Source organism: Babylonia areolata, chromosome 9, assembly GCF_041734735.1.
Source record: "Babylonia areolata isolate BAREFJ2019XMU chromosome 9, ASM4173473v1, whole genome shotgun sequence".
NCBI classification, from domain to species: Eukaryota; Metazoa; Mollusca; class Gastropoda; order Neogastropoda; family Buccinidae; genus Babylonia; species Babylonia areolata.
Window position 1 is genome coordinate 4,116,501 of NC_134884.1, and position 18,503 is coordinate 4,135,003.

The 18,503-nt window shown below is 42.2% G+C and overlaps 1 protein-coding gene across 1 annotated transcript; it reads right to left on the bottom strand.

Moving 5' to 3' along the window:
* Positions 1 to 4,915: 4,915 nt before the first annotated feature.
* On the bottom strand, positions 4,916 to 18,225 carry LOC143285930 (uncharacterized). Its single transcript, XM_076593382.1, has 8 exons — positions 18,125 to 18,225; positions 16,224 to 16,397; positions 14,713 to 14,859; positions 12,944 to 13,039; positions 11,644 to 12,525; positions 11,071 to 11,182; positions 8,878 to 9,041; positions 4,916 to 4,963 (listed from the first exon to the last, which is right to left on the bottom strand). Exons 1-8 carry the CDS (start codon positions 18,191 to 18,193, stop codon positions 4,916 to 4,918), a joined length of 1,692 nt encoding a protein of 563 aa, XP_076449497.1. The 5' UTR covers positions 18,194 to 18,225.
* Between the last annotated feature and the right edge of the window lie 278 nt (positions 18,226 to 18,503).

Here is an 18,503-nt window from a genome sequence, read left to right on the forward strand (position 1 = left end):
CACACACCTGTGTGTGTGTGTGTGTGTGTGTGAGTGAGCAAAGCTGGAGTGATTGTAGCTGGTGAAAATATAACCACATTCCAGCTAGCTGATCATAACTGAAAATAATGCAAGTTGCAACATTAATTGATAACCAAACTGTACTTTTTTTTGTAGACTTGTGTCATTTTTTCTTTGAAGCTTTAATATTGCCAGCTATGGCTAGCCGCTTGGTCATAGTGCAATGAAAATGTGATTGCTACAAACCGAAAAATGTAAAACAGTTTTATAACCTTTGTAAAATTTTGTTTCTGCCTTTTTTTGTTGTTTCAATATTTGTATCGATTACATTTTGATGTGTTGTCCTGCAAAAGAACCAAAGTTTAACAGAAGGCAATTATTTTCTCAGAGATAAAAATATATCAACATTGTCATGTAATTTACATGTGTCAGACTTTGAAATTTGTATGTACAATTAAATTAGTATTCCTTGAATCTGTGTGAGATTGTGTGATTCAGAGAACGCTGTTTAAAAGATGGAGAGGGGGAAAGAGGGGAGTCTGAACAGCTCATGACATTGCTCTGCAAACACTCTATTCAACTGTTTCAGAATCATGTGCTTCACTTTCAGTTTCTCAGGGAGGCGTCACTGCGTTCAGACAAATCCATACATGCTACACCCATCTGCTAGGTAGATGCCTGACCTGTAGCTTAACGGTTAACCAAACGTGCTAGTCAGGCCTCAAATGCATGCAGTTTGTGTACCTATCAAGGTTGATTTGCTGGACAGAATTTTGCAAGAGGACAACATTTTTGTTGTCATGGGTTCTTTCTCAGTGTGCCATATGTGTGCTGAACATGGGACCTCAGTTTATTATCTCATCTGAGTGACTAGACGCTCAGTTTGATTTTCTCGTCAAATTTGGGAGAAAGGGTGGGAGCAGGAATTGAACCCAGACCCTCACGGACACTACAGACAGATGAGCATCTTAACCACTGTGCCACTATCTTCCTTACGCATCATGCATGTGGTTGACAGTGATACAGTATGCACAAACACATCCCCACACAAGCTAGTGATACAGTGATACACAAACACATCCACACACAAGATAGTGATACAGTATACACAAACACATCCCCACACAAGATAGTGATACAGTGATACACAAACACATCCCCACACAAACTAGTGATACAGTGATACACAAACACATCCCCACACAAGATAGTGATACAGTGATACACAAACACATCCCCACACAAGCTAGTGATACAGTGATACACAAACACATCCACACACAAGCCACACATGACACAAGTATGACGATGAAGAGTAAACAGTTTATTTCTGTGTGCCTTTATAATGAAGGATACATAATTGATATGCAACACCTGTCATAGCTGCCTTGATAATTATTAATTTGAATGTTCAATGACTGGATCACAAAATATAAGATGATATGACACAAAGAAGACACAGAGCAGAAAAGAGGAAATAATAATCATCCTTCATTCTTGGAAAGTATATCTTAAGAAATAAACGTAAATAATAAAGCTGTGTAAAATGATACCGACGGAAAAATCTGCACAACAATCAGTCAGACACAAAAGATGGATATTTATCATCAAAGTTAAAATATAAATGATCAATTTGTATAAATCTGTTTAAAAAAGAAAAAAAAGATAAAACTTCAGTTGGCACAAGTGGATTACTGACAAAACTAATGGAAATATCTACACAAAAGATCAGATTCCATGACAGAAGTAATATTCATGATCAAACACAAGTGTCTGTGAAGAAACAATCTAATGATTGCAAACAAATAATCTATTAGTCAACGAAATGAATAAATGTGATCAAACACAAGTGACTGTTAACAATTCATTTATTATAATCAAATAGTCTATAAATAAATGGATTAATATTCATGATCAAACATGGGCAACTCTGAACAAACACTCTATTGATTGTGAGCAACAACAACAAAACAAACACACACACAAAAACAAAACATGACAACTAACAACCAATTAGCAGTTCTCTGTGGAAATCAACTTTATAGTTTGCCCATACAACAGACAAAATCTGGACATGCAAATATCAATCGTTATATATTGACAACAAATGCCAGCTTTTCTATATATATGTGAACATGTTTAAATATTTTTACAGCCATGCTGACAAGCGTGGAAAGTAGGTTTCCAGAATGCGTCATGTACAACATACGTTGCTCTCAACACAACCACTATGTCAAACAAAAAGAAAATGTTAAACCCCAAACTGAACAGAAGAGAAAACATTAAGGATTAAGCCTTGAAGAAAGTACACTTGAGGTAAACAGGTGATCTACATTATTTATATGCCTTCTTATTCTCTTTGTTCTGTATGGCACACGCATTTATAGAAATAATACAATACAGTTTTATAGTCCAGCATCAAAGCTGTGCACTCCTGGGCCCGTATGCACGTCGATCCGGATAGAGGGCTATCCGCGAATAGCGCCTATTCGGGTGGATAGGCCGCAGATTTTGGTATGTACGTCAGAACGCATAAGCTATCCGACTGGGCTAAACGCGGATAAAGTTATCGGTGCCTCGGGGGTCAGATAGCGAGCCTAAACGCGGATAAATATGGCGGCATTGATGTTTTTCCAAGTGAGACAGCGACGGCAATTGCGAAGAAACCGCATCTTTCGTGACAGAAAGAACCCGTTTGACCTGTACGATGACCATGACCTGTTCCGAAAGTTCAGGTTTAGGCGGCAACATATTTGGGAGCTGACAAACGAGGTGGAAGGTGAGATACGGCTGGAGAATCGTGGGTTTACCTTGACACCCTTGCAGCAGGTGCTTGTTACACTGCGGTACCTGGCGACTTCAAGCTTTCAAGACGTGTGTGGCGAGTTGGTTGGGGTTGACCAGTCCACGGTGAGCCGGGCGGTGTCTCGTGTGACAAATGCTCTATTCCGTCGCTCGAGGCAGTACATCACTTTTCCGGACCAAGCCACAGCAAACCGGACAAAGAGAACCATTTTCCAGAACTATGGTTTTCCCAATGTTGTGGGGTGCATTGACGGGACTCAGGTGTGAATACAGCGACCACAGGACCAAGAGCATGAGTTCGTCAACCGGAAAGGCTACCACTCCATCAATGTACAGGTAAGGACCGAATATAAAATATCTATCCATGCTAATTATTTTATTTGGAAAAACTGTGTTCAACAATAATCAAACAAACATATGTGTTGATGTGTGTGTGTGTGTGTGTGTGTGTCAGCACTGAAATTTGGCTTCCTAGTGCGCTTTGAATTCTCCATGGCAAGTAATACAAACAATAAAAACTGGGACTGACGAAAACCGACGAAGCACGTACCAGCGGTAGTTCCACGAGGGAGGGTATGTCTAAACCGAAAGCAATGCCTGCTGCACCGCGGTTTTCCAAAGAATCTATAAATAGCGCGCCGTGTCCTGCCCCGTAAACGTGGAGAGCTATTCAATCGCGAATAGGGCGACGTACATACCAAAACCGGAGAGGGGCTAATCGCGTTTAAGCTCCGAATAGCTAACCGCGTTTAAGCCCTAAACGCGAATAAGCTAATCGGGTTTGACGTGCATACGGGCCCTGGCAGTAGCTTCATCATCCACGTCACATTTCTGAAATTTTCTTTCGTCCCAGTCCTCATAATTTCAAAGTGATAATTGCATTATAGATAACACACACACACACGATGTACATATATATATAAATATATGTATAGTTTGTTACAAACACAATGTACATGTAAATATATGTATAGTTTGTTCATATAAACTTCATTATATATTTTGGAGAAGGGACATCACTGAAAAAAAAAAAAAAAAAAAAAGGGAGGGGGCGGGGGGGGATGAGGTGGATGCTGCCCATCTTGTGTCATTCTAGGGGGCATAACTCACTCCAATCATTCCCCTCCTCCTACCAACTCATGTTCACAGGCATACTCAAGACCTGGTTATGTCCCAGCCTCAGCCGCTATTAACACACATCCATCAGTTAGCAAAGTGTATATATATACCTGTGCTTTCATTCTTTCCAGATAAGATAAATGCAACTGCTTGCTGACATTACAAGATAGTATCAGCAGTCAGTCCAGTCTGCAGAGGGTACAATATAATGCTGCTTGCCTTTCCATGTCATCATTTTCAGTTTCAAGGAGTTGTCAAAGTGTGTGGACTGATCCATTGATTGTGTCATAACCCACCAACCTTACACCCAATACCCAAGACTGACTTGTGTTTGTGGATGGCCTAGAGGTAACGCGTCCGCCTAGGAAGCGAGAGAATCTGAGCGCGCTGGTTCGAATCACGGCTCAGCCGCCCGGATATTTTCTCCCCCTCCACTAGACCTTGAGTGGTGGTCTGGACGCTAGTCATTCGGATGAGACGATAAACCGAGGTCCCGTGTGCTAGCATGCACTTAGCGCACGTAAAAAAGAACCCACGGCAACAAAAGGGTTGTTCCTGGCAAAATGCTATAGAAAAATCCACTTCGGTAGGAAAAACAAATAAAACTGCACGCAGGAAAAAATACAAAAAAATGGGTGGCGCTGCAGTATAGCGACGCGCTCTCCCTGGGGAGAGCAGCCCGAATTTCACACAGAGAAATCTGTTGTGACAAAAAGAGAAATACAAATACAAATACCCGTGTCCCCTGGGTAAGGCGGCATGTCAAAACTGTTGTGTGCTCTGACATTTTTTTTTTTTAATCGAGTTTTGTTAGTTTCAGCCTAAATTGTCACCAACAAGCATACAGTCTTGTAAGTGACTGAGAATTCCTACTGCAGTAAAAAAAAAAAAAAAGACTGACTTGTGTTTGTGGATGGCCAGAGTTGGCCTTTTTCACACACTGCTGAAAAATAGATCTAGTTCAAGAGTGTGCAAGGTGATGCAGTCAGGTCTACGCGTACTCACAGTGGCTGATACGCTGGCGGCTCTTCAGTGCAGACTGTAGTCAGATCTGAGGTCAGTGTTACACGTCCAGAGTTGCACATTGTGTTGTATGCTGGCGGCTATACTGTGCAGTCTGCAGTCAGAACTAAGGCCAGTGTTAAACATTGAGAGTTAATTATTAATTGTTGCTTATTGTCCAGCCAACCACACAAGGCCGTATCAGGACTGTCAAACCATACAAATGCTCTACCGCCGTCAACACAAAAGTGTCACACACACACAAAAAATCCCATAAGATAAACACAGTTCACGCCACATTATGATTATCCTAACCATTCAGCTCATTATGGTAAATAAAATTAGGCCGTGCTGAGGATGCCAGCCATTCCGCTTAATCTATCATCCCAAGATCACAAAAAAATCGTTAAAAAGCAAAAAACAATACTTCACAGCCAAACAAAAAATACATAAAAAGGTCATGTAGGCAAATAACACTGCAGAACGGACAGCTAGTGCCGATCTCAGTGTGTACAGTTTCACTCCCTTATTAGCCAGAGCAAAAAAGCACAGATAGTACACCACAGACTGTGGAAAAGAGAAAAAAAAAGTGTCAAGGCTGGCTTGATAAAAGAAAGAGGAATGGACTGGGAAGGCAGAAAAAGGAGACGAACAGTGAAGAAAAAAAAAAAGGCAGAAACAGAGCCAGCGATATAAAAAAAGGCAATTTCCAGCACAGATTTTCCAGAAGGCAGGGATGCCATTTATACTGAAAGTCCCCCAGCATCCCCACGGGGATCAGGAATAGAGGTAAAAAGAAGAAATTCAATACATCAGTGCAAAACAGGACTCGTGACAATACATCAGTGCAAAACAAGAGGTGATAATACATCAGTGCAAAACAAGACTCATGGTAATACATCAGTGCAAAACAAGACTCATGACAATACATCAGTGCAAAACAAGACTCATGACAATACATCAGTGCAAAACAAGAGGTGATAATACATCAGTGCAAAACAAGACTCATGACAATACATCAGTGCAAAACAAGACTCATGGTAATACATCAGTGCAAAACAAGACTCATGATAATACATCAGTGCAAAACAAGACTCATGATAATACATCAGTGCAAAACAAGAGGTGATAATACATCAGTACAAAACAAGACTCATGACAATACATCAGTGCAAAACAGGACTCGTGACAATACATCAGTGCAAAACAGGACTCGTGACAATACATCAGTGCAAAACAGGACTCGTGACAATACATCAGTGCAAAACAGGACTCGTGACAATACATCAGTGCAAAACAAGAGGTGATAATACATCAGTGCAAAACAAGACTCATGATAATACATCAGTGCAAAACAAGACTCATTACAATATATCAATGCAAAACAAGACTCATGATACCAATCATTTACAGACGGATATGCATGATAGATCCCTGACGAGCCTCTCTTACCACAAAAAACAACAAAAAAAAAACTGGTATAAAACTGCAACAGAGAAATACATGACTATCAAAATGCTGCCTCTTTCTTTCCTCTCTCTTCCTCTATCTCCCTGTTCGAGCATCCCTTATAACAACAACAACAACAACAAAAAAAAAAAAAGAAAAAAAAAAGGGGGACATAACTGAAACAGAGAAATACATGACTATCAAAAATGCTGCCTTTTTCTTTCCTCTCTCTTCCTCTATCTCTGTTTCAGCATCCCTTACAAAAAAAAAGAAAGAAAGAAAGAAAAAGAAAAAAAAGGGGGACATAACTGCGACAGAGAAATACATGACTATCAAAATGCTGCCTTTTTTCTTTCTTCTCCTTTCTCTCTCTCTCTCTATTCCTTCACTCACATAAAAATATTAACTTGTACATAATAAAATATTAATCCACATGCATATAATGATATATATAGGTACTGGATATAAGAATGAAATGCGCATTATAATGCCAATGGAAAGCTTAAAGTCTTAACTCCCGAGAGCAAGGTTTCGGTTGCGCCCCTTTTCTCTGCATTCAAATTTTGTATTACGTGTAGCTGACACATTTTGTACTTTCCAAAGTCAATTCAGGTCTAGATTGGAAGCTGCTAGGCAAATCTCGCTCTCTGCCATAAATGAAGCCAAACCGTAGCTTTATTAGGCTTTTATTTTGAATAAACCTTCACCGACGTCACAGTGTCAGACTCTGGTGAGAAACTGGCTTGATTCAAATCGCCCGCCATTTATAGTCCGGTTCAGGCTTTAAGACAAATTGTTAAAAAAAAAAAAAAAGAAGAAAAAAGAATAAAAATAATAATTCACACACACACACACACACAAAACAGTCATAGATGTAAGTTTCCCAATATAAAAAATGCATCCTGAGTAATCAAGGAGGGAAGTTCTGTTGCAGCCCATGAACGAAGAAGAGGAAGAAGTCGGTACCAGATTCTCGGATCTGCGTGGCCGAACCTTCATAAACTCTGCAAATCCCCGGTCAAGGCGTACTCCATCAGCTGAACATGGCCCATCACTGCTGACCGGTCGCTTTCGGAGGTGAAGTATCTGTCTGACAAATGTATGGCCTTTGTCTGGAAAAAAAAAAAAAAAGAGAAAAGAAAAAAGTTAATGGTGCCGATCTGTATATGTGCCTGTCATGAATCTGCAGCATTAAAAACAACAACGCACCACCGGAAGTTCTCAGTTCTTAGAACTGACAGTGGGCAGAATCAGAATCGGAATCAGAATACCTTTATTATCTCATAGAGAAATTAAGTATGGTGAAGTCTGTGATACATACAAATTATAAGCAAAACCGTAAAATTCGGCAAACAACATATATATACATAACAAAATAACACTCAACTCAGTCATAGCAAAGCAAGTCCGATAACTTTCCATCTTTTAAAGAAAATTTAAAGTCTGATCAAAAAGAACAGGGAGAAAACAAAGTATTCACCTGAATATACCAACATGGTATTTTCTACATGCATATACATACATACATACAGAACTCCGACTTATCCACATACTGTCAGACACAAGAACAAAACCAGAAATGCTACTTGGCAATAAACTATGATCTGTAACTTGATCTGCGAGAATTACCGAGTCGCAGAACATGAACGACTGTCTAACAAAATGGATCTTTTTTTTTTCTTCTCTATTACTGTGACAGACCCTTAAACCTTCTGATGATGAAGACAACAACGGGAATGATAAAAAAAAAAAAACAAAAAAAAAACAAAAAAAAAAAACCACACACACACACACAAAACAACAAACAATGGCATTATAAGTATGAGATACCGATTTAAAAAAAAACTTTAATAAAAGCAAAAAAACAAGACACGATGCAGTTTAGGTTAGCAAGCAAAATACTATCTTCAGTTCAGGTTAGCAAGCAAAATACTATCTTCAGTTCAGGTTAGCAAACAAAATACTATCTTCAGTTCAGGTTAGCAAGCAAAATACTATCTGCAGTTCAGGTTAGCAAACAAAATACTATCTGCAGTTCAGGTAAGCAAACAAAATACTATTTTCAGTTCAAGTAAGCAAACAAAATACTATCTTCCGTTCAGGTAAGCAAACGAAAAGCAAAATACTATCTTCAGTTCAGGTTAGCAAACAAAATACTATCTTCAGTTCAGGTTAGCTCTTTCCATACGAACGGTGAAAGAGTCGACGTTAACAGCGTTTCACCCCAATTACCACCATCAAAATATTGCAAGCGGAAGGCTCTTATACTGAAGAGGTGAATGTTGACAAAGAATACCACAATTCTGACGACGGAAGCTAAAGGTTGGGTCATTCAGACACCCACTGGACATCTGAGGGGTCTGTGTAGAGGTGAAGAGAGGACTGGCCGTACTGAGTGGGTTAGCAAACAAAATACTATCTTCAGTTCAGGTAAGCAAACGAAATACTGTCTTCTGAATGAAGAGGAGTAGCGGCAAGGAGACCTGGGCGACTGTGACTTACCCACACGCTGTCAGACACAAAGTGATCCTGAACGGTGTGACAGTTGTCCCCCCCTTCGCAAGCAGCCCCGGCGCCCCACGTCTCCCTCAGCGGAGACGTCTCCAGAACCGACTTGTGGATCCTCATCCAGTCGATGCAGGGGTCCAGCTCTTTCCTCGTCAAACCTGAAACAGTTTCCATGGGAACGGTCTTGTGATGATAGTGGAAACAGCAACCCCCACCACCCTCCCCTCCAGATCCCCTTCTCCCCTTACATCTAGTTTTTCCAAATTCTGGCACTAATGTGTATGTTCATGAGTGTATAATTATAGTACAATTATATATGTGGAAACATGTCTCTCTCTACACACACACACACATATATATATATATATATATATATATGTGTGTGTGTGTGTGTGTGTGTGTCTGTGTGTGTTTTCTATCCTTTGTACAATTCATTTAGTGTGTTCTGTTATTTTCATTTTGTGATACTTTTATAGAGACAGACTGACGCAAACCGACAGACAAGCAGATGACCAGTGAGCTGAGCAATGTCCTACAATCAGACAGACAGACAGACAAGCAGATGACCTGTGAGCTGAGCGATGTCCTACAATCAGACAGACAGACAGATGCAAATCAGACGACAGGACAAGCATTATGACGTTAGCTACAATGTTATCAATTAGTATCGTAAGACAACAGAGTAATGACTGTAGGTACATGAGTGATATCTATGATCAAAGCACAGAGGCACATGTAGATGACTGCTTGATGAACTGTATTTTTGCATAAATCACGAAACAGATCAACAAAATGTTGCAGAGCATTGTTGCAACACAGGAACCGACACACGCACCTAGATTGACCTGGAGACGAAATGGATGTCACAATCGATCATCACAGCCTCTAAGCAATGTTCCTGTGACTACGTCGATTCCTCATCACGATGACAGTACTACAAACATGACCTTGAGCTGCCAAGTCCACCAATCCTCCGCTGAGACTGGCGCAGATACCTTGTGAGCCTCAGTGCTTCTACGATTCGACTGTCTGAAAAATCAAGCGTTGTCCCTGCTGACGTCTTCAGCTTCCGTCGCTCAATCCGTCTCTTATCGCTGACAACGATGAGGACCGTTCCGCTGAGCGTTGTCTCCTATTCAGAAAACGTCAGCCCAAGCTGTCTATCTGTGAGCGACGCGTTCCGTCTTCATCACACATGACCTATCCTAGACAGACAAGCAGATTGCCACTGTCTGAAGTCCCACTTGTCCTACCAATCGACACACAGCAGGGATCTGCAAGCATGACCACACGTTGTGTGTCCTTGCAGGGGTATGTCTTTTCACTCATACAAGCACGAGACAGCCAGGCAAGTACGTGTTGGACCTGTGAGCTGAGCGATGTCTGAGATAGACAGCATGGACGACTGACGTGCAGGCGTTTAAGTACGCTGAGCCGTGAGGCGTCTACAATTCCAGAACGTGGACAACGACGAGAAAGCGTCAGTATTGGTAACATTTATTTTGTTTACAAATCATCAGTTGAAATAGCATCAAAGGCATCAATGACCTGTGAGCTTTAGACATGTCCTATCAATAAAGACAAAGACAAAAGAGATGACCTGTTGAGCTGAGCGATGTCCTACAATCAGACATACAGACAGATAAGCTGATGACCTGTGAGCTGAGCGATGTCCTACAATCAAACAGACAGACAGACAGACAAGCAGATGACCTGTGAGCTGAGCGATGTCCTACAATCAGACAGACAGACAAGCAGATGACCTGTGAGCTGAGCAATGTCCTACAATCAGACAGACAGACAGACATGCAGATGACCTGTGAGCTGAGCGATGCCCTACAATCAGACAGACAGACAAGCAGATGACCTGTGAGCTGAGCAATGTCCTACAATCAGACAGACAGACAGACATGCAGATGACCTGTGAGCTGAGCGATGCCCTACAATCAGACAGACAGACAAGCAGATGACCTGTGAGCTGAGCGATGTCCTACAATCAGACAGACAGACAGACAAGCAGATGACCTGTGAGCTGAGCGATGTCCTACAATCAGACAGACAGACAGACAAGCAGATGACCTGTGAGCTGAGCAATGTCCTACAATCAGACAGACAGACAGACAGACAGACAAGCAGATGACCTGTGAGCTGAGCAATGTCCTACAATCAGACAGACAAGCAGATGACCTGTGAGCTGAGCGATGTCCTGACAGGGCACACAGTGGAAGACGGCAGCCGCTGCCAGAACGCTGTAGTCGAAGCGAAGGCTGTTGCTGTCCAGTACCACCAGGTCCATGAGCTGCCAGGCAACAAGGGAGAGAATTATTGTATTGTATTGTTAAGGCTACAATAGTGATCATTATTGTATTGTTAAGGCTACAATAGTGATCATTATTGTATTGTTAAGGCTATAAGAGTGATCATTATTGTACTGTATCATTAAGGCTACAAAAGTTATCATTATTGTATCGTTAAGGCTACAAGAGTTATCATTATTGTATCGTTAAGGCTACAAGAGTTATCATTATTGTATCGTTAAGGCTACAAGAGTTATTATTGTATTGTTAAGGCTACAAGAGTGATCATTATTGTATCGTTAAGGCTACAAGAGTGATCATTATTGTATTGTATTGTATTGTATTGTACTGCATTGTATTGAAATCTGTATTATTCTTTTGTCATAAATCACTGAAAAAGATCATCAAAATATGCGAGAGAACATCTGTTTGCGAACACAGAGAACTCGTGATCACTACGCACCTGAGAAGCCTTCACGTACTGCTGGGGACAGAACAATGGAGTCACGACATTGTCGTCATCATCTTCTTCAGCCTCCTCTTCGTAGCACATGGCTTCCATGTCATCCTCCTCCTCATCATCATCGTCATCGTTGTCGTTGCTTTCAAACCCTGCATCCTCTGCCTCCGTCTCCAAGTCCACGTCTATGTTCTCCTCTCCGCTGAGATCTCGGCGCGTTCTCAACCTCTCCTGTGATCCGTCCAGTGTCTTTTTCTCACCGTTGCTGACTGTTCTTTTGTGAGAAATATCAAGCGTGTTGTCTTCCTGGCTGCTTTCTTCAGCTTCCGTCGCTGTGCATGTGTTTCCTTCTCTTTTATCTTGCTGACAAACGATGAAGGGATCCCCGTTCTCCCCGCTGATGCAGTGTTGTTGTTTCCCCTTTTCCGGAGAAACGTCAGCCTTCACATTTGTCTCTTCTTGTGCAGCGACGGCGTCTCCACGGTCTTTGCTTCCCATCTCATTTTCTTTATTCTCGTTTCCTTCCACCTCCTCGGTGCGCGACAAGTCGCAGTTTCCACTGTCGTTGAACGTTTCACGCACCTCGTCGCTCCCTTTGACTTCATCGGACACACACGGGCAGGCGATCTTTCTGCAAGGATCACGACCACCGCAGCGTTTGGTGTTGTCAGCGTTTGCCAGGTGTATCGTCTTGGTGCACTCTACAAGCACGGAGACGTCCCAGGCGAGGGAGGTATCGCTGTTCGTGCCACACAGGTGTCGTGGCGGAGGGTGTTGAGGGCTGACAGCAGTGTGTGATGACTGCGTGCCGTGTGAGGCGGCTGTCTGAAGGTACAGCTGGAGCCAGGTGTTGGGCGTCGGGGGAGTGAACTTCCAGGACAGCTTCTGTGGAACGATGCGGAGAAATGCGTCAGTAATTGGTAACAATTTTTTTTTTTTTTTTTTTTTTTTCAAAATGCATCAGTTTGTAAATATGTCATTTCAAAAGGCATCAATATTTAGTAATGATGTTATTTTAAAATATGTCAATAATTAATAATAATGTCATTTCAAAATATGTCAATAATTAGTAAAGATGTAATTTCAAAGTGCTGTTTCAAAACGCATCAATGATTTAAAATCCACTTTAACATGCACACTGAATTAGAATGTGAAAAAACGTTTGGAAGGAAAGCGTCTGATAGTTTGGCGTTTTTAATTTTTAACAGTTTTACAGATTTATATAACGTACACTCATCTACATGCATAAAACACTGCTGCAAACTGCGCCAAAATGGTAAAAAAAAAAAAAAAATCACATTACCTCTGACATGAAAAGTTCCAAAGCATGCACTTCATTCCAGTCACAGGCTCCGTCTGTCACGTACACAAAGTCTGTCCCCTTGGGTGGGGCAATCTCCTGCAACACACACACACACACACACACATGGAATGAGTAAAGAAGGAGGAGAAGAAGAAGCAGAAGGAGGTGAAGGAGGTGGAGGAGGAGGAGCAAAAGAAGAAGAAGCAGAAGAAGAAAAAGAAGGGAGAGGAGGAGTAGAAGAAGGAGGAGGAGGAGGAGGAGCAGAAGAAGAAGAAGGAGGAGGAGGAGCAGAAGAAGAAGAAGGAGGAGGAGGAGGAGGAGCAGAAGAAGAAGAAGGAGGAGGAGGAGGAGGAGCAGAAGAAGAAGATGAAGAAGGTGGAGGAGGAGAAGGAGGAGCAGAAGAAGAAGAGATGAAGAAGGTGGAGGAGGAGGAAGAGGAGGAGCAAAAGAAGAAGATGAAGAAGGTGGAGGAGGAGGAGCAGAAGAAGAAGATGAAGAAGGTGGAGGAGGAGGAAGAGGAGGAGCAGAAGAAGAAGATGAAGAAGGTGGAGGAGGAGGAAGAGGAGGAGCAGAAGAAGAAGATGAAGAAGGTGGAGGAGGAGGAAGAGGAGGAGCAGAAGAAGAAGATGAAGAAGTAGGTGGAGGAGGAGGAGGAGGAGCAGAAGAAGAAGAAGATGAAGAAGGTGGAGGAGGAGGAAGAGGAGGAGCAGAAGAAGCAGCAGCAGCAGAAGAAAAGTAGTAAATTCATACAGCGCTTTCAGAACTCTTGAAGCGCTTTGCCGAAACACATTAGTCAAACACAATGTCTGTCCTCCTGGGAGAGGCTATCTCCAGAAACACACACAAAACCCAAATGAGTCAACCATACTTTGGAGGAAAACTGATTTGTGTTTTCAAAGCCACTGCTTGGTGACAGATAATAATGATAATAATAATAATCATAAGCACAACAACAATAATACCAATACTACTTCTATTAACAATAACAGCAACAGTGATACTGATAATAATAACAATAACTACAATCATAGTTTTTCAATTATGTAGAGTCTGCTTGATGATGCAGACAGCATCACACTTCTGAAGCAAGAAATATGACAACCCCGGTCATGTCAAAAACTGAAAATAATACTAATAAATAATGACAATAATAATAATACTAATAATGTTATCATTCTGTATAACAGTCCTTACTTTGTACTGACAGGTTTTTATTTATTTCTTATATGTATCATTTGTCTATTTTTTGAACTTTTATGGTTGCTGTTGTCCTTACAAGCTTTCTTTTCCAATAATGCAGAAGTGGTATACTCATGCTCCTTGTGATTATATTATTATGCCACCACTCGCTTTCGCCTTACCCTAGATACCATTACTGTAATAGTTGACACAATTGATGCTGTTGCTATGTTACAACTGGTCCAGGCTATTTATTATTAATGTCATCTTAAATCATCATGATTACTACAATCATTAATGTGTAAACATTGATTGATTGAATGATTGGACAAATCCTCCTTTTTTTCTTTCCTTTTTTTTTTGTTGTTGTTGTTGTTGTTGATGTTGTTGTTACAGATTTGTTTTGCCTTGCTTAGTCTGTTTTGTTTTTTGTTTTGTTTTATCTCTCTCTCTGTAGTGGAAGATGCTACTGTTCGTTTTATATTGTTTGTTTCATACTAGTATCTGTATTGTATACATGTTTTTTTGGAAAATTATAAAAAAAAGTAAAAAAAAAAAAAAAAAAAAAAAAAAAATTACTACTGACTCACCTCCATCTTTGAGGCCAGCAGGAGGGCGGTAACGCCTGTCAGTTGCAGGCGAGAGGTGTGAACGTCGGCACAGTGCAGGAGGAAGCGATCCACAAACTCCAAAGCCAGGTGGTAGGTCTCCCGGTGCAGCCTGTACACCTGACACACCTGCACACAGCATCAGTCCATCATGACGAGAGAGGGAGCTACCAATTCTCATCAACAAACCTGGGACAGCGCTGGCCTAGAGGTAAAGCACCCGCCTAGAAAGCGAGAGAATCTGAGCGCGCTGGTTTGAATCCTTTAGTCTCGGTATATGTTCTCCCCCTCCACTCGACCTCGAGTGGTGGTCTGGACGCTAATCATTCGGATGAGAGGACAAACCGAGGTCCGAAGTGCAGCATGCACTTAGTGCACATAAAAGAACCCACGGCAACAAAAGCGTTGTACCAGGCAAAATTCTGTAGAAAAATCCACTTCCATAGGAAAACAAATAAATGAAGTGCAAGCAGAAAAAAAAAAAAAAAAAATTAAAAAAAAAATTAAAAAAAAGGGTGGCGCTCAGTGTATCGAAGCACTCTCCCAGGGGAGAGCAGCCTGAATTTCAAACAGAGAAAGCTAACTGTCATCATCATCATCATCATCCAGGTGACGGCCACAATCGTCATGTCGATTACTCTGCCGCGACTAGAGGGTTGCGTGGAGACAGAGATGATGTTGTATAGAAAAGATAAAGAACTAGACAGATGAGGGATAAAAAAAAAGAAAAAAAAAAAAAGTTAACATTACACCTATGTAACAAATCGCTTTGTACATGTGTTGTCTATGTGTACTACCTATGTGTACACATGCACATGGAATGAGGTGCCCTCAGGTGCTCACCATAAGCTTCCCTGTGTCATTCCGTCAGGATTAACTCACTCAGTACGGCCAGTCCTCTCTTCTCCTCTACACAGACCCCTCAGATGTCCAGTGGGTGTCTGAATGACCCAACCTTTAGCTTCCATCGTCAGAACTGTGGTATTCTTTGTCAACATTCACCTCTTCAGTATAAGAGCCTTCCGCTTGCAATATTTTGAGGATGGTAATTGGGGTGAAAGGCTGTTAACGTCGTCTCTTTCGCTGTTTGTATGGAGAGAGTTAAGTAACATACTTACTCAAGTTACTGTGACCCACTAGTGCAGACTCCGGCAGGGGTCTGATTCCTGCCCTGTGCAAACTACTATCCGCCTATGCGGAGAAAACGAAAGTAGCTACGGCCGATAACCTCCATATGCACTTTAAAAGATGCTGCAATCCATGTTAGTGTTACTCCACCCTGAAAATGGAGTATGACTGCCTACATGGCGGGGGGAAAAATGGTCATACTTGTGAAAGTCCACTCATGCGTACCAGTGAACAAGGGAGTCGCAGCCCGTACATGTAGAAGACGACGACAAAGACGATGACAAAGACGACGACTGCCTTATGTGTCCAACAACAAAGAAGCATCCAAGTACGAAATTTGTACACACACACACACACTCACTCACCTCTGACAGCCAGGAAAACAAGACGGCACGTTTCCTGGGGTCAAGGTCAGGGTGGTGATCGAACATAGCGACTGAATGCCGGTATTTCGCCTCCCTGGCTTTCATCTCCTTCCACAGCATCTGCGGCTCAGCCCAGCCCAGGTGAAGCAATGGGTATCGCTTCTGGACAGGAACCTGAAAATGACATAGTGGAGTGATGGCCTAGAGGTAACGCGTCCGCCTAGGAAACGAGAGAGTCTGGAAGCACTGGTTCCAATCCCGGCACAGTCGCCAGTATTTTCTTCCCCCTCCACTAGACCTTGAGTGGTGGTCTGGATGCTAGTCATTCGGATGAGATGATAAACCGAGGTCCCATGTCAGCATGCACTCAGCGCACGTAAAAGAACCCACAGCAAAAAAAGGTTGTTCCTTGCAAAATTCTGTAGAAAAATCCACTTCAATAGGAAAACAAATAAAAAAACAAAAAAAACACAGTCGAGTGTCATCCACTTCAAGGATGCGTCTTTGGGTGTGTTGCTCTAATTACCTGACCAACACTGCAAGTGTCTGTATCTCTCAGGCCTGGTTAACACCGGGATATCATTATGACAGGAAGCATAGAGTACAGCCTTGTCAGGCAGTCCCAAACCAAAATGGACCTCCATAGCAACATCGTCATTGTCATCCTCCTCCTTCATCATCATCAATATAAACAAAACAGTCTCAAAGTGTGTGGCCTTTCATGCCCTGCTCTCATGATGACTTCAGTTTCCATACCCCTCCACTTCCGAGCTTGGGGTGAGTCCTGTCAATGGCTTCAGTGTCGGCAGATTCATGGGGGGCTGTTGTTTACGGGACGTGGTGGCAGTCTCCACTCTGGGAGGGATGCTTACTCAGTCTGGCTTCGCGACTAAGCCATTATTGTCGTTAGTAGGGGGCTTAGTAGGTGGTGTCCTAAGTACGTTAAATCAGAACAGGCACCACTGAACACCACCGAAGTGACTCAGCAGCAGTGCAGGGTCTCCTCTGGTGTGTGGCCTCCTAGCGACCTTACAGCAATGGCTCCCTGTGGACTGCCGATGCTGGAAGCATGACGGTTGAACCCGGGTGTGGCCATGTATGGGAGAATCTAAATGAGTGGCGTGTGAGTAATACCACTGGAATGGTGCAGTAATGGGGCAGCTATATAAAAAAAAAAAAAAAAAAAAAAAAAAAAGCTATCCCGTACAAACAATAGTCATTTCACATACTCACAGTGAACTTAAACATCCATTATCATCCACACGATCATAATGCAAAGCACCCATACTCACACAGTCAGATGAACACACACACACACACTCACACACACTCTTGATACTATCTCGTTTAAGACACAATAACAGCAAAGAGAGAGAGAGCAAGACAGAAAGGGAGAGAGGAATAGTGACAATATGTGTGAATGTGCTTGCGAAAGAGAAATTATACATGTATTCTGTTTGCATTTCTATAGGTTTCTTTCCGTTTCTTTTCAAATTTACCTGAATTTTTCTTTTTCCAGATGATTTGATGTAAAACAACATCCCCCCCCCCCCTCTCCCCACAGGTTGCTGCTTATTCACTGTTTCAACATGAATAAAATTCTGACTTGACTTGACCTGACCCCTTTTTCCCCACTTCTGCCTGGTTAACTCACTCAGTACGGCCAGTCCTCTCTTCTCCTCTACACAGACCCCTCGGATGTCCAGTGGGTGTCTGAATGACCCAACCTTTAGCTTCCGTCGTCAGAATTGTGGTATTCTTTGTCAACATTCACGTCTTCAGTATAAGAGCCTTCCACTTGCAATATTTTGATGATGGTAATTGGGGTGAAATGCCGTTAACGTCGTCTCTTTCGCTGTTCGTATGGAGAGAGTTAAAAAGACAAAGCAAGGAACACTCACAAGTTGAGGCAGCCCTGTGGTCCCTCCTTCACTGTCCTGGTGCGTCACTGTCACAGCTTTCTGCTCCATCCTTGATCATCATGCATCTGTCAACACACACACCTTGTTAATTTTAATACTCCTTCCTCTTCTTCGTGCGTGGGCTGAAACTCCCACGCTCACTCGTATGTACATGTGTGGGCTTTTATGTGTATGACCATTTTTACCCTGCCATGTAGGCAGCCATACTCCATTTTCAGGGGTGTGCATGCTGGGTATGTTCTTGTTTCCATAACCGACCTAACAGACATGTATTACAGGAACTTTAACCTGCGTATTTGATCTTCTGCATGCATATATACAAACGAAGGGGATTCAGGCAAAAGCACCAACACCAACA